The sequence below is a fragment of the Phasianus colchicus genome, chromosome 1 (assembly GCF_987193195.1).
Source record: "Phasianus colchicus chromosome 1, bPhaCol1.hap1.1, whole genome shotgun sequence".
Taxonomy (NCBI): domain Eukaryota; kingdom Metazoa; phylum Chordata; class Aves; order Galliformes; family Phasianidae; genus Phasianus; species Phasianus colchicus.
Genome location: NC_143436.1, coordinates 173,826,956 through 173,843,106, shown reverse-complemented (window position 1 = coordinate 173,843,106; position 16,151 = coordinate 173,826,956). Strand labels below are relative to the sequence as shown.

The window sequence follows — 16,151 nt, the reverse complement described above, 5'->3', positions numbered from 1 at the left end:
AAGAATTTTTTCCTCATGTTGCATGGGACTTCCTATGTTCCAGTTTTTGCCCACTGCCCTTTTTCTGTCACTGGGCACTGCTGAGAAGAGCCTGAGAAGAACCCATCCACTTGACTCTCATCCTTTAGATATTTATAAGCACTGACAAGATCCTTTTCCAGTCTTTGCTTCCCCAGGCTGAGCAGTGCCAGGTCTCTCAGCCGTTCCTCACAAGAGAGATGCTCCAGCTCCTATTGAGTCACACAAGTTTTTTTCTTACCTGCAAAATCTCTGAAAGGTACATGCGCCGCTCATCATTAGCTTTGTGGTAAGCCTATGTTTAAAATAAATAACACAGAAAAACATTAGGCAAACTATTCTATTGTGTGTCCTACACACCTTGTCTGTCTGTCAGACAACGTAACAGCTTTTATAGACTAGATGCATACAGTGATTTACAAACCTTTGCCTCTTGTTCCAGTCTAAGTTCATAATCTTTTAGCTGATTCTGGAGACTTTTCTTCTCTTCTTTAAGTTGTTCAAGAACCTCCTTTAAGGAGTCCTGTGGTTACAGTAAATAAAACAAATATGTCCATTCTGAACAAAGACATCACTACTACATTACTTACTATTCAGGCACTACTGTGTTTGTCACTCTGCTTCTTGTTCACTTTTTGTTTACAAGGTTCAGGCTGGCACACCACAGAGACAATAGCAGTTAACCATATGCTAGAAGTATCAGTTGTGAACTACACGTTTCCACTGTGTTAATAAGAAACAAATACAGTCTTCCATACTTGTGTGCATTGTTAGATAAGCAAAGTCACCTTGTTGTGACCAGACAGAACTGCTCCTTACTTCTAAACAAAATTCACTCTCATTGATGCTTTTTTTTTTTTTTTTTTTTTTTTTTGTAGGAAGAACACACATCCGTTTCCAAACCACTTGGAAAGGAAGCTTCTGGACATGCTAATAAGGCATGTGAGGTGTCAGTGGCAATGCCTAAGATCTTGGCTAAAATGCAGTATTTTGGGGCAATCTGTCTTATAAATGAAGCCATTTACTTTGTGTATAAATGAGCTGAGCTAGAGTAACCATGGCAGAGTCCATTTTTGCTCACTAGCACTGGCCAGTTCTTTGCAGTGCAATCAGAACACACATCCAAGTACTAGAGGAAACTGCTTCTCATAATCTCTTTCATAGATTGATCCTCTCTGTCCAGTAGATACATTCTTATTAGGAGACTAACAACAGACTATTTGTTCTAATTCCCTGCCTCGGATTACTCAAGGTCAGTTTTGACCTGTTTACTATTGTAATTATATTTAAGATAACTGCTCTTCTTCCTCCCTGGTGTTACATACAGAAGCCAGGAATGGCTTATTTCAACATTTATTTTAATAGGATAAACAAACTGAGCTTTTAACAACGGTCTCTCACACAGTTTGGCTGTCCTTTCATCTAACTGTTATGGCAGCCCATTTATAACCCACCTGGAGCCCATTCTCACAGCTGGAGAGCAGAACTGTACTGGAACATGAAGTACTCCAGAAGCTATCACATTGTCTTGACCAATGTCAGTAATGCTCTTTCACAGCTGCATGGTGATGGCTCACAGTCAACATGGGATCAAACAGAATATCCAGATTCCAGGTGATCAGCTCTCAATTCATAACAAAATTCATTTACTTCTTCCTCAATACTTTGGTCTATAATATTATATTTTAAATGCCATTTTTAATAATCTCATCTTCAGTGTAATTCTTTTTCTAGACAACATCCACATTCCTATTTTATTATGTAATCAGTGTAAGGAGAAAATGCCATCATCTATTTCTACGTTGTGCATAAAGGTAACGCGTAACACGTTAAGATTAGCTCTAAATCTGGTCCTGGAAGAACTCTGCTTGTACTTTCCCAGCAATCTCCTATTCATTCTTACATTTCATGTAATTGCCAGCTATTTCCTCCTTCAACAAATCTACTAGTTTTCATTCTCTACAAACTATCAGCCACTTCTCTTGTGACATGGTATCTTCATTAGAAGTTATATACTGTATACAGAATTACTGTACTTATCCTGACAACAAAAACTATTATCTCATCACAGAAAAGTCCAGGTTTGCCTATCATGAACAACTCTTAATAAATTAACATTTCAGAAATATTAGCAGTAATAATCTAATAATGTTACATTCAAATTCATATCCATTGAAATATTATAATCATTCAAATATTTGACAGTATGGACGGGATTCACTCTGAGATAAGAATATCTACATTTGAGTGTCCATGTGTGAACTAAGCTCCTACTAAGAGTCACAGTCAATGCCATCAGCGATGCGTAGAGTCATTCAGCTGAACAGCTACAGAAGGTTCAATTCAGCTGCCATCTGAAATGCTCCAAGGTGCCTAAGACATCTGTATGTGACAGATATCTCATATGGGGTACAGGAGACACATACTTCTGGAGCAGCAGCAGGCTATTCTGTACTGAAATGTCTGCAAGTCTCCGTTTACATAACTGTTCTACCACAGATGCCTACTGAGATGAATTTAGAAATGAATCTATACACTCAGCAGACAGTATTGACAAGGTTTCCACTGCCTGTAGTACGAATCAAAGATAGCTAAGGGGTAAACAGTACATACAAACAAGAAAAACTACCCAATATTATTGTGATAATTTTTTTCCTATCCTTCCTCAAGGTGATTTCATCCAAGTAGATGATAAAGAAAGAACTTTAAAGCATGTAAGTCCCTTTTATCTGCTATGCACCACATCTATCTCTGTTTTGATCACTCCTGCAAAGTTTGTATCTTTAATATTTGTTATCCCACCATTTCAGTCTAGTCAGGCTTTTTCCATTTGTCTGCTTAGGCCCTCTGAATAAAAGAAGTATCCATTTCAGGATTTTAGTTTTTTATTTCTAAATTAAGCATCTTCTTAGCCAGAATAATTGAATTCTTTCAGTACCATCTGACCACTGTCTTAGCAGTATCAGTTAATTTTTCTCAATGACTGTAAGCCAGACTGCAAAGCTACAAACTTGGGATAGAATAGCTGGAAATCTGCCCACTGGAAAAGAACCTGGAGGTACTGGCTGATAGTTGGCTGAATATGGGCCAGCAGTGTGCTCAGATGGCCAAGAAGACCAATGGCATCCTGGCTTGTATCAGAAAGTTTGTCAGCAGGAGCGGGGAAGTGATTGCCCTCCTCACACCTCAAGTACTGTGTTCAGTTCTGGGCTCCTTACTACAACAAAGACATCAAGGTGCTGGAACATGTCTGAAGACAGAAAACAAAGATAAATGGTCTATAAAGAACAAGTCTTACAAGGCACAGCTGAGGGAACTCAGATTATTTAGCCCAGAGAAAAAGAGGCTCAGGGGACATCTTATCACTCTCTACAACTACCTGAAAGGAGTTGGCCATTTCTTCTAAGCAGTGTGTAAGAGGACAAGAAGAAACGGTCTCAAGTTGCAGCAGGGGAAGTTTAAGTTGGATATCAGGTAAAAAATACTCTTCATGAGAGGGTTGAGAAGCATTAGAGCAGGCTGCCCAGAGAAGCAGTTGAGTCACCATTCCTGGAGGTCTTTAAAAGACATGTAGATGTAAAGCTTAGGGACAAGGTTAGTGATTGACTTGGTAGTGCTAGGTTAATGGTTACCTGATGACCATAGAGGTCTTTTCCAAACTAACTAATTTTATGATTCTATTAACCAGATTCCTATGCATTAAACATTGAGAGAAATATAATATGATATCATATCAATATGATATGATAAAACGTTAGCCACTCCCTTGTAATTTTTCCCCATTGATCCTAGAATGGTTTGGGTTAGAAAGGACCTCAAAGATCACGTAATTCCAACCCCCCTGCAATGGCCAGAGTTGCAAACATCATATAAATATCAGATCCAGAAAACCAGTACTTGTGTATAGCCTAGGTCTATAGCTTACATCCTCATCTTTGGGCATTAAAACATTCTATTTCTAAATCTACAAAGTAATGTATCCACCAAACATGTGAATCTATCTCTTGCATCTGCCTGTTCCAAATCTCCAGTCTTCTTTCTAGTATGTGCAAATCATTCCATCTTTTATTCTCTTTCACATATTTTTCTGTACATCATGTTACTTATTCATCTCTAAACTTTATTTTTCACAAAATCACTTCTGCTGTTACTGATTTCCCTAGGAATGATTTTCATTAAAGTCAAGATTTTGCAGGAGCATGGCAGAAGACACAGTGCCTTTAAAACAAGCTGCCAAGAGAATAACCCCTCCCACTGTTCAGAAAGAAAGGGAGAAAGAGAGAAGGAAGGAAAGAAGGAAAGAAGGAAAGAAGGAAAGAAGGAAAGAAGGAAAGAAGGAAAGAAGGAAAGAAGGAAAGAAGGAAAGAAGGAAAGAAGGAAAGAGAGAAAGGAAAGAGAGGAAGGAAGGAAGGAAGGAAGGAAGGAAGGAAGGAAAGAGAGGAAGGAAGGAAAGAGAGGAAGGAAGGAAGGAAGGAAGGAAGGAAGGAAGGAAGGAAGGAAGGAAGGAAGGAAGGAAGGAAGGAAGGAAGGAAGGAAGGAAGGAAGGAAAGAGAGGAAAGAGAGGAAGGAAGGAAAGAGAGGAAGGAAGGAAGGAAGGAAGGAAGGAAGGAAGGAAGGAAGGAAGGAAGGAAGGAAGGAAGGAAGGAAGGAAGGAAGGAAGGAAGGAAGAAAATAAACATACAGAAGAGCTATATCTTTCAAGAATGTTTCACACATGACTGAACTGTTACTATCTTTAATCTGTTATAACAGACACACTGGAGACATGAAAAGAATGGAGTTTCTAGTTTTTTCCTAATTAAAGCTGAAGTATCTTGGATACAGATGAAACCTTTGTCCTGATACAGAAGGCTCCTATATTCAATACAGTTAATGTTCTCCAATTCAAGGACAGAAAGTAAACGAGTAAACCACAGATTAAAGATTTAGCCAAATTCCACGAGGATCATGTGCTCTTTCACTGCATCAGTGTCTGTGCAGTATTAAAAGAAGGTTTCTGATTTTTTTGCCTTCTTGACCTGACTACATTAAAGCCCACAGTCATATGACAGCATACTTTTGCACAACATATTTTGTGTCATCATAGTAAGCTGAAACACAGTAAATACAAAAATTCATGCTGTTCTCAAGATTTCTTCTGTATAATTCTACATTCCATTACTTATTTACCCTCAAGACTGTCCATAAGTTACTGAAGACAGCAAGTCTTGGTGTTGTAGCTGTTAGTCACAACAGAGCAAATTGGTTACATCCTCAATGATGGTATTGGTCTAATTTCTTTGAGTTCTTTTACCTCTAGAGCAGACTACTTTTAGATCTCTTAAAAAATTATCATTATTCTTTTTCTTTAACCTTTTCAGAAGTGTTGTCTATATTTTGCTGCCAGTGCAGCTGGTCTTGTGCAGATGTCTGGGCACTCACTCAGCTCTGGATCAAGGATGATATCCAGCTGTAAGCAAATGAACTGTGTACTACATCACCACTTTTGATGAGCAAGCAGACAGAAATAAGTTGATAATATGATAATAAATTATCATCTGTGTGCCTCCAGAGAAATAAGAAATTTAAATCACTCCCAATTTATAGATTGGGAAAAAATCCAAAAATCAAAATTAAATGAATAAATAAATTAATTCTAAAAAATCAGAAAGAGACTAATGTCTAAATTACACTTCAAGCAAAATTTAACATCCTACAGTGAACTATGCAGAATCTTACATTCTTCACACTTGTTTTTGCTGTAAAACTTAGGTAGGCATCTGAACTTTTGCTTGTTTGGTTTTCCATAAGAACACAATCAATCTGCTTAATTTTCTGCTGAAAGCCCTTATGGAGCCTCAAAGCAAAGTTTTCCAGCAGTCATGGTGTCTCTGGTTGTGCACTGATGAAGCACAACCTGATATGCATATTCAACCCATGTTATACTAGAAATTCAATTTCTTCTGCCAAACAGACTAAAAATTAACTAACAAATATTATTTCAGACTTACTGTAAGCTCTGACACTGTAAGAGCTTTAATTCATAGAACAACATGTCTTGAGATTGCCCTTACTTACTAATGCTGAAATAATTCTTGAGGTCAGGCTGCTCATCAGTCAAAATTTAAAGGGATGGAGAAAGAAGAAGTCACAGTTGCTGCCAGGTCATGTATACTTCTGGAAAGGAGACAGGATTTCAGACAATTCTTCGTACCTTTCTCACCAATTTCCCAATGGTTTTCCATTTCTATTATACATTCTGATGTGAATTCTAATCTAGCTTCTCTTCTCCCACGGAATACCTAGGAAATTCATGCAGCAAACTGTTTCTGATTTCTACTTCTGGGTCCAGGCACCTAACAGATGCTGCAGAGCTCAGAATAGGAATACTGAAGTTCTGATGTAAATCTTGCCAGACAGATGTTCCTATTCAACTAACAAAATTCTCCAAGTTCCCATACATTACAGAAGGCAATTTCAAAAACAGAATGAGAAAGTGGTAAAACTTCAGAGAGGTCCTAGAGACCCATGTTAGTAAAGACTGGTTATAAGTTATAAGTTACCTCTCACCCCTACTGTCAAAGAAATAACTGAAGAACTAGCTGTAGACCTTCTATAACTGAATATTGCTGAACAGCAATTTCCAGAAGTGGGAAATACCAGCATATGAGCTTAGCTAAACCATTAAGGACTAGGTTTGCCTTTACTGAATTCTGTGGGAAGCAAGCAGAGAAAAAACTCACTGAAAGAGATTCAATTATTGGTGCTCATAGTAACACAATCAGCTTGGTGCTTAAAAGAACAAAATAGCACAAGTAAATGGTTTAAAATGTATAGTAACCCTGACAGTAGCAGAACTTTAGGAGCTCAAAAAAACCTTTACACAAAGCAAGAACCAGTGAGAGCTTGAGAGAAACAGAAGTCCTTCAAGCAATGCAGCAATCTCCCAGGAGAAACTGTCAACAAGACTTCAAGATGAGCCAGTTAGATAAATTCTGAAAATGATTTTTAGAAGCCAATTGAATTTATTAATGGTATTGGTTTAGCTGGATACTGAAATATTGTCTAGGTCAGATTTATAGCAGGTTCTTCTACTAAGCCTTGAATAGCTGGACAATGTACTCCTAAAAAAGGAGACATAAGCTGACTAAGGGATTTAACCTGAATTTAAGATTCTTAGTTTTCATTAAGTTGCCCATGTCAAGCCACTCTCAGCATGCTGGTAAGCCAAAAGACACACTGAGATTTTAACTGAATACTTTCTTTATGTAATGGAATGTTGCAAGGCTTAGCAAGATTCACTCTCAGGGCAATGATACATTAAGTTTTGTGTCCAGCAGTGGCAAAAGCCCAGAGTTTCACAAAGGGAACATCAATTCTACAGTTCTTTTTTTTTTTCACATAATTTTCTTTTCATTTGTCTGAAGTTACATATTTGGCTCAGCACTTGCCAGAAAATGAATTTATAGAGAAGGGAACTGCAACCGAATTTTAAAGCCACCCACATGAGTTATTCTGATTCTGGATTTTTCCTTGCCCGGCTACCAGTGGCAACAGAAGTGACAATTTCTATCAATCACTCTACAACAGACAAGGTGACAAATACATGACATCATCGAGAGGCTGAAATTTGCTTTCATCAGAGCTCATGTAGACTACTGATCTATATGGCAATTTGCTTCAGCCTTAATCCTCTAATTTTTCTCCATAAATTAGAACAGAAGGAATACATCTGTCAGTTGTGTAGGAAAAACACCACCAACGAAAGCACAAAAGATGACTCTGCAATTCACTGTACTTAACATCTTAAATCAAATTAATTTTTGCATATTAAATGAACTCCCCTCCTTCCAACTCTAACAGTTGAGGATCATCAGGTGATTTAGCTGAATCTTTGAAAACATTTTAAGCTCACCAAGAGCAAAAAGCAACGTCACATCTTTAGCTTAACTGTAACTAAAATTGATTTTAAGTTGATATCAATAAACTCACTTAACCATATTTCGTAGCAGTTACTGAAAAAGATACATAAAAAATTACCTAGCATAGCACATCCCTACATAAAATATGCAATCAATGTGCATGCAATAGATGCTGTAAAGGCTTCAGTACAGGTGAAGAAAAAATCACTGCACTTGTTTAAATGCCAAGTGCCCCCTTGTGGTTAGCATGCTCTTTGTATTTGAAACAGTTGAAATGCATGAATCACAGAATCACAGATAACGTTTGAGAATAAAGAGTCCTGTTTGCATCACATATTGTCAAGAACCAGGGTAAGGAAATTTGTCTGGAGATCTGTTGGAAAATTCTGGTTCCTCCAGCTAAAGAGGTGTAGGGCAGTGCTACCAAAATCCTTCTATCAATGATGCCCACAACATTGTTTTATCATCTGCCAAAGTGGGAGGAGGAAGTTAAAACGCAGACCTCCATTGCTGTACTTCACATTTAAAACAAAAGATGATGTTGAATCCAAAATATTTTACTTCGTATCTCCCCTGTGAGGCTTGGGAAAGGCCTTGAAATTCATTACAAATCTTTCTTGGGAGAAATCCAAGGGTCCCAAACAATTGCTAAGCAATTCCTGAAATTCCTGAACAGGCAGGAGTCTGGAGAGCGGCCAGCTAATAATGTCAGTCGACTGCAAGTTTTTCCCCAATTGTTTTCTTTGAAATACAAAGTGCGTTCTGCCTCTGGGAACCCACAACGTGATTTGTGAGAACCACAAACCAGTCTGCTGGTTTGTGCAAGGCTGCCAGGAGGAACAACTAAAGGCAACGTGAAAAAGAAAGGAAAGGACTGCGAGTCAAAAAGGTCTCTTGGAGACATCCAAAACACTTGTCCTAAGTCAGATGAAAAGAGTCTGGCAGGAGGAACGACGCAGCTCAGTGTTGTGAGACAGACTACAAAACTTTCTCCAAAATACTTCCAGTCTCAACAATAAAGACCAGATACCAGATCTGTTTGTCACAGAGCTATGGGTGATGTAACCCAGCAAGAGCAACTAGATTCATTTGACTTGCTGAAAGAATTGTCAACGTCTCCTGTGCCATTAGGAAGTGATGATGTTCCCTATAGGCAGTTAACAACACCTACTGTGATACAACTTCTGTGTTTTCATAAACACTGGATGCCTCTCCTGTTATGTTGCCAACACCCTCTCCAGTGTGACACTGCCACACGTTCTGCTTATGGTTTAAAACACACAGGAAAAACCCTGAGGTTGATCTGCTAGGAGTGCTGCACGTAGTCACTCTGGTCTCACAAAGGCAGTGCTTTAAAGGAAGTATCTGGCTGCTATTGTGAGAATTTTCTCAGCCATGGTGCTGGGCAGTACTGAAAACAGTGATTTATCACAGAAACCTTCGTTCCTTGGCTAATTTTAACTAGAGCGTTGCTAAGGCAATGCTATCAGGAGTGTGCTCTTCTGAACTGATTTTGTAGTATGCTTTTGGTATTAGCATACTAAAGCTGTTATCCAGGGATCCTCTCTAGCAGAAACAGTGAGAGAGAATAAAATCATTTTCCTCCTACTTATAGAGGAATCCAGCAGACAACACGGATTTCACCAAAACACACTTAATGACAAAATGTGAACAAATGAATGCTTAATATGTTAAGAGGGGTAAACAAAATTCACATCGTGTTAAGCTTTGGAGAGAAGGCATTCTTTCTGCAATTATTCCTGAAGTAGTGTATGACATTTGTATTATTCATTGGATATAAAAGAAATTACTGACTGAACAGTTTTCAGTGTTGCAATTCCCCTGTGCTTGTCACCATTTAGGTTATTTTTAATCAACCCTCAGTACACAAAAATGGTTTTCTAAATCCTGGCTATTCTGTGTGTTGAAGGTAATGGATCCACATTTACTGTCCTGTGATACCTTCATGATATTTTGTGACATAAAATAAAAGGAATATATCAAGAATGATAACTGTATTTTTAAATGATTTAGGGGTGTTTTTAACAGCAAGGAATCATTCATCAGTAAGATTCTAATTCTGAAGTGAAAACAGTGCAAGCCATCTGCAACAATTATTGCAATTTATGCACACTGAAAATCCTTGTGCTTCCTTCTTCATCGCTTCAGAATTTGCATTTGTATTCTTCTCTTTCAGTTTTTTATAGCTCGCTCACTGCCAGAGTCCCTGATGACTAATCTTTATTTTCCCTGTTGCACTTGAAATCAAGAAAATGTTTTATCCTACCTACCTCTAAATGAGATGAATTACTCTATGGATATGCTTTTCTCCTTCTATTGACTACATAAGACCCTAAATGACAAGCTCAGTGAGACAAATATCCTTAATGCCTTTGAGATATCTCCTCTGTTAAACATGGCTGAAACTGGTAATGAAATTAAGAATTATTAGAGGTGCCTCTAATAACTCAAAATGAGTAACTAACTTCTTTGAGAACATAGGTTAAAAGGCTATTTCACTTTCTAAGCATGTTGCTTACTGTCTGTTGTTGCCATACTCTTGAAATGGTATCGTCTTGCTAGAAGAATCACCTTGCTATCTTTCCACTTCATATGCAACAGCAAGCTGAGAACTAAATATCATAGTGTACTTCTTATTTAAAGCACACACAATTTTTATATATACACTCTCAGCATTTTTACTCTGAGTGAATGTAGACTGATGATCGGCTGATCTCTGCTTTTCTACACCCACTCACCACATCTGTTCTTTATTCTCATCTGCAGTGAAGCTAAATATTCCCCAATGCTCCTCTGAACAATTCCCAAAAACATAAAAATGATTTGGATAAATCTTTATGCTTACACACCACAAACTGATCTGTGCATTTTTTTACAGATGTTTCATCTGCCAAAACTGAAAAGAAAAAGGAGCTCTGCATTCTACAAAGGTAACTGTAAAAATACATGGACTTTCCTGATAGCTTCAGTGAAAAAAAGGACAGCAGAGTCCCCAAAACACATCCATTTTCTTTCTCTTTCCATCTCCTGACAATCAAAACAAGCCAAAATGAAGCTTTTTCTATATTTCAAAGCATTTTTTTTCACTCTTGGATAATAGCCAAATGTATTCACTCTAAACTGGAAGGATGAAAAACTTCCCTAGGTGTCACTGAGTAAGTGTAGGACTCTCCAAATTGTTTCCTAGGCTCCTTTTGGTAGAATGAATCTTACTGTTCCACTGTCATTCTTTCATTTGCAGAAACAATAATCAAATCTCATAGAATGACAGCTCATAGGTAAGGAGGCAAAGCAGAATTTAGTAGGGATTAGAAATGTACTGGATTGGTGCAGCACAACTGCTGATAAAGTTTACAGATTATCTAACTGGTAATGGCTCTCCGGGTGCCTGGCAAAGGTGTAATTGGATTGGTTAAGAGAACATTGGAAATTTGATGGAAATAAACACTTTTAATACTGTCAGTGAGAATGCCAGTGTGTGCTTTACAGGCTGATGGGAATAACCTTGTCTGAAGCGGACTGCTGTAAATTTTCTAGCCCGATGTCCTGTGCTCAAGACTTCTTTTCAAAAATAATCCCAGTTGTATTTTTAAATCAAGTCACTGAAACAGGCAAATGGGATGGGAAGGATTTTCTTCTGTCATTGCTTTAATTGGCTGTTTGGAAAAAAAAAAAATATCCAGCCATCTAGAGAACACCATGAATTCTAGGACAGTACTAAACCTAAGAAGAATATTTACTATCTGAAAGCCAGGAATTAGATCAGAATAAGCAATCAATTATTCACACTCTGCTTAAAATGGGTAATAATTCCCACTAACACAGCATGCAGACTCCTCCAGGCTCAGTGAACTCCCATTAATCTTCAGAATCTGAAGCATGGGAGTCAGATGGAGACACTTCTACTTGTGTAAGTGCATAAGAAGTTGTTTTATGCTTTGTTGAAATGCAGCTGGTGAAATAGAAGCATATTAAGTAATACAACCTTAAAAAAAACATATAAAAATCCAATTTGTCCTGTGCTGCAAAAATTGAGTACTTACTATACAATGAGGAATTTTCCTGGGACTGTATTACACAAAAAGTAACAGCAATTGGCAATTGTTGATATTTATTGTCACGTATGCTACAAAACTGTGAGTAGTGCTGGATACACTGAAGGACTGTGCTAAGGGGAACCTCATGAAGTTCAATTAAGCAGAAATTTAAAGTCTTCCTGCTGGTGAGGAAAACTCCATGCACTGGTATGTGCAGGGAAGGCTGAGAGAGTGGGGTTGCTCAGTGTGGAGAAAAGAAGGGTTGGGGGATCTTATTCATGTATATAAATATCTGATGGGATGGGAGGAAGAAAAGGGAGCCAGGCTACTCTTAGAGGTACCAGTGACAGGACAGGAGGTAACGGGCACAATCTAAAACACGTGAAATTCCATCTAAACCATCTAAACATTTTTATTGTTCAAACATAGAAATGCCTTGCCCAGAGAAGTTGAGAAGTTGAGTATCTATGGAGATACTCAAAATCTCACTGGGCACGATGCCAAGCAACCTGTTGCACCTGGCCTGCCTTGAGCAGGAATGTTGAACTAGAAAATCACAAAGCAATCCCTTCCAGCCTAAGTGATTCCATCATTTTATGATCAAGGTTTTATATTTTTTCAGTTATTGACAGCACAAGTCTAGCTACTCCATCTCATACACCTCACTGCAGAATCTTTACTCAGTCAAAAAATCTACTACAATTATTCCCAACATTTAGGTCTTTTATTTCCATTCCCTTCATTATTTTGTTCTGTCTTATAAATTTATAACCAATAGCCTAACTGAAACAATTGAAAAACTAAGTGGGACTGTTTGCTTTGGTTTCTCAACAGGATCACCGATATTGTTTGTCAAGGAACAATAACATTAAAAAAAAATTGTACAATTAATTTAATTTAATGTAATTTCTTCTGTGGTTTTGAAGCTTAAGCAATTAAATTCCACTGTACTCACCACAGGCATTTGATCAAAGATGCGAACAATGGCCAGTTTATCTACAAATAAGCAGAAAGTGCAACTCATTGACTTCATTCAACATAGAATCACTAATTTTATTGAAAAACAATTATGAATGCCCATTTCTACCTGTTGGATTTCCATGAATAAGCTCCACTTTGTCTTTAAGAATAATAATTTGCCTTTGCAGCCGTCTGTTCAATTCTACTTGCATCTCATATCTGGTTTTCCACTCATTACCTTAAAAACAAACACTGGGTTATTCTGTTTCCCAGATTATTTCCTGCTATTTCAAGTAGAAGTCAACTTTTTTTTTTTTTTTTCAAGCAGGTCTTACTTTTTTTTTCAGGAGATTGAGAAGGTCTCCAGTTAGTATTCCTCATAATGAGGAAGCATTCATTTGAATTACAAAAGAGGTTGAAAATATAGATCAAGGGATTCTTTTTACCACGGGGCTTACTGTGGCCAGAATATTAACTGACTATCTCTATGAATTCATGTCATCCGTTATATCTTTAATAGCTAACAGAAAAAGAAGCCATGCAGCATTTAGTACTCCATAATTTCACATCTTTCATTTCATATTGAATTCCCTTAATTTTTCACATTTCACATCTATAACAGTCATTTTTGGAAAGGGAAAACTAATATTCCAACATAAAAATTTGTATCACTGTAGGTTCTACCAAAAGAAAAAACAATTTGCTGTGTTTTCTATTCAGTTAGTAAGACTCTGTTGCAATTCACTTACCTTCATCTTCAACACCGCTAAGCTTTTTCTCCAGTTCTGTTACTGTTTTTCTCAATTCAGATATTGAATTTTCAAGCATTTGTCTGTGGTATTTAGAAAAGTAAATAAAATGGCTTTGCATTAATCTAATTTAAAAAAAAAAAAAAAAAAAAAAAAAGACTAAATCAAATATATTTTCAACTCAGTTCCAAACAAAATGCAGCAAAACACATTTCAAAAGCAGTTTGTGATTATTTCATATGAGTTTTTTTGGAAGATTTCCTAAACCAACCAAGGCTCTTGAATGCATCCACTTTTCAAAGGCCAACTTGAGATCTTTCAAAAGAATTGAGAACACAACTCTATAAATTGGAATATGGTCTACAATACACATATGTAAGTCATTTTTGAAATAAGAGATGTATTTTAAATCTTAGTATAGTTCATTAAAACATGTAAGACAGAAAACCCTTGTTTGTCCTATTTATTGGTGTGTTTTTTAAGGGAAACTTTCACATCAATGTAAATCTTCCCATTCTGAATACATTCGTGAGGAGTGTTCTTCAAGAAATAGTTAGCTCTATTAGAAATAAAGTTTTAGACGTCGGCTCTGGCATCAGAACAGTATCATCTATTGCTCATCCCATGATCACACTCAGCAGAATTTTATTCTCCATAGTTTGGAACATCAGTTTCAACTGAAAGCTTGTTTAGCAGATCAATCACGATTGCAGATGCCTGGAATGGGGAGAGAGAGGGAAAGAAAAACTGAAACAGTATAGAAGTTCAAAGAAAATAAAATAAGCAGAAGAGTAATAAAAGGTAATTCAGGTAATTTTTCAGTGCAAGAAACATGCTGAGTCACAATTAGACAGAAATCTCCCACAACCAAAGATAACTGGGTCTCCTAGTCTTGCTCTAATGCTGTTCTTCCCTATCAACTTTAGAGAGGGGAGACAGAGGCAAAGAAATAATGAAAGCACAAGTAGCATAGTGGAGACAAAAAATGTTGTGGTGAAAGTCTCACCAAAGATACAGTTGAAGCACATGAGTCAAAAAGCTTAGATCCAGGAAAATTGGAGGAAATCATTGCTGCTTATTTGTTCCCACTCCAAATGGCAGAGGCAGATAGCTAAGAAGGAATACAAAATCTTATTATATCACTGGCCTATTTTCAACACTAATAGATCACATTTACTTACAGCAGATTTCTATCAACCTCTCAGTGCTTGTAAAAGAGGTAATTGTGATGAAGGCAAGTGTTAAAATGGCATTTTGGGAAGGAAATAACAGCTGGAATTGGATGCCAGCAGAGATGTAAATAGAGCTGAGCTATATCCAAATGAAATTAATTATTTCTCTTAAAGAAAATTCTGTGTGCTGACGAATAGGATGGTAAGAATGAATCCTTCAAACACGGTGTTTTCAGCTTTTCAAGACTACTCATAACTTCTCTTACAGCACGTTAGATTTTATTCTTCTTTGTGCATCGCTAGCAAAGCTGCTAACCAACTTCCAATTATATCCCTTCTGACTAAAATGTATACTGAAATGATACATTGTGAGCTATCAGGGCATAATTGCTGAGAAAAATCTTATTTTCATTTGGAAATGAAAACCATTCTCATTAAAAAATTAATTAATAGTAAACATTTAGTATTCCAATAGCAACTAGAAAGTAGCCAGGGTAGTAACTCTCTGCTTATTCAGTGTATATACAATAAACTACACTCTCCGTATTGACAGAGGAGTGTAGAAATAAATCACTTTGACCAACTTGGTAAACACTTCAACTTACTACTGTATTGAGAATACTTGGCATTTATGGAGCTATTTCTAATTGTGATGGGAAACAACAGGCCAAACCACTTGTCTGTTACTGTGAATGTAAAACAGCTCTGTGCAGCTGCTTGCCCACAGCCCTGGGCTGTACTTAAAGGGGCACTGACACTGGTGTGATTTTACCAATAGCCTCACAGTTATTAATAACCAGGCATGATCTTTTCCCGTATCATTGGACAACTGATAGTCATCACAGAAGAAAGCCCATAAACCCTGGAAGCCCCAAAGTTTTTCAACAATCAAATTTAATGACATCCACATCCACTAAACAAAATCAGGAAGCTTCTTGTGAACGAAAAAAAAGTTGCAGTACAGATAAGAAGACTGTGATTGAAAATACAGACAGAAATTTTCTGACGTTCCTCTTAAGACAGTTTGCAGGTGGTGTTTTGCTTGAAAGTGACAGCCACTTAGGATGAAAACCATTTTCCTGCACTTTTTGCTATCCAGATCTCAGCATCTAGAGCACATAATGAGCAAAAGACTGCATGAAGCCATTTTGTTTACTGGAGAGAGACTAGCGTACATTACTGGTGAAGCTTAAGGCAAATCATTAGTTCTAGGGCTCCAGCCCTGCTACAAGGCAGGCCTTTACTGGTTCCTGTAGAAGACAAAATATACAGATGCCTTCAGAATCTATGAAC

At 37.3% G+C, this 16,151-nt stretch overlaps 1 protein-coding gene across 3 annotated transcripts in view; it reads right to left on the bottom strand.

Annotated features, from left to right (window-relative positions):
- CCDC169 (coiled-coil domain containing 169) overlaps nucleotides 1–16,151 on the bottom strand; it is a 29,237-nt gene that overhangs the window by 9,193 nt on the left and 3,893 nt on the right. For 2 of the 3 annotated variants that reach the window (XR_016462721.1, XM_090133067.1), the window contains exons 2-6: nucleotides 13,687–13,811; nucleotides 13,065–13,175; nucleotides 12,933–12,973; nucleotides 443–541; nucleotides 260–313 (exon numbers count right to left, since the gene is read on the bottom strand). Coding sequence is in view for 2 of the 3 variants with exons in the window: in XM_090133067.1 (XP_089989193.1) it covers nucleotides 260–313; nucleotides 443–541; nucleotides 12,933–12,973; nucleotides 13,065–13,175; nucleotides 13,687–13,811 (430 nt within the window). In the remaining variant the exon portion in view is untranslated. The remainder of the gene's footprint in view (nucleotides 1–259; nucleotides 314–442; nucleotides 542–12,932; nucleotides 12,974–13,064; nucleotides 13,176–13,686; nucleotides 13,812–16,151) is intronic. The other variant, XM_031615632.2, reaches the window with a different exon arrangement.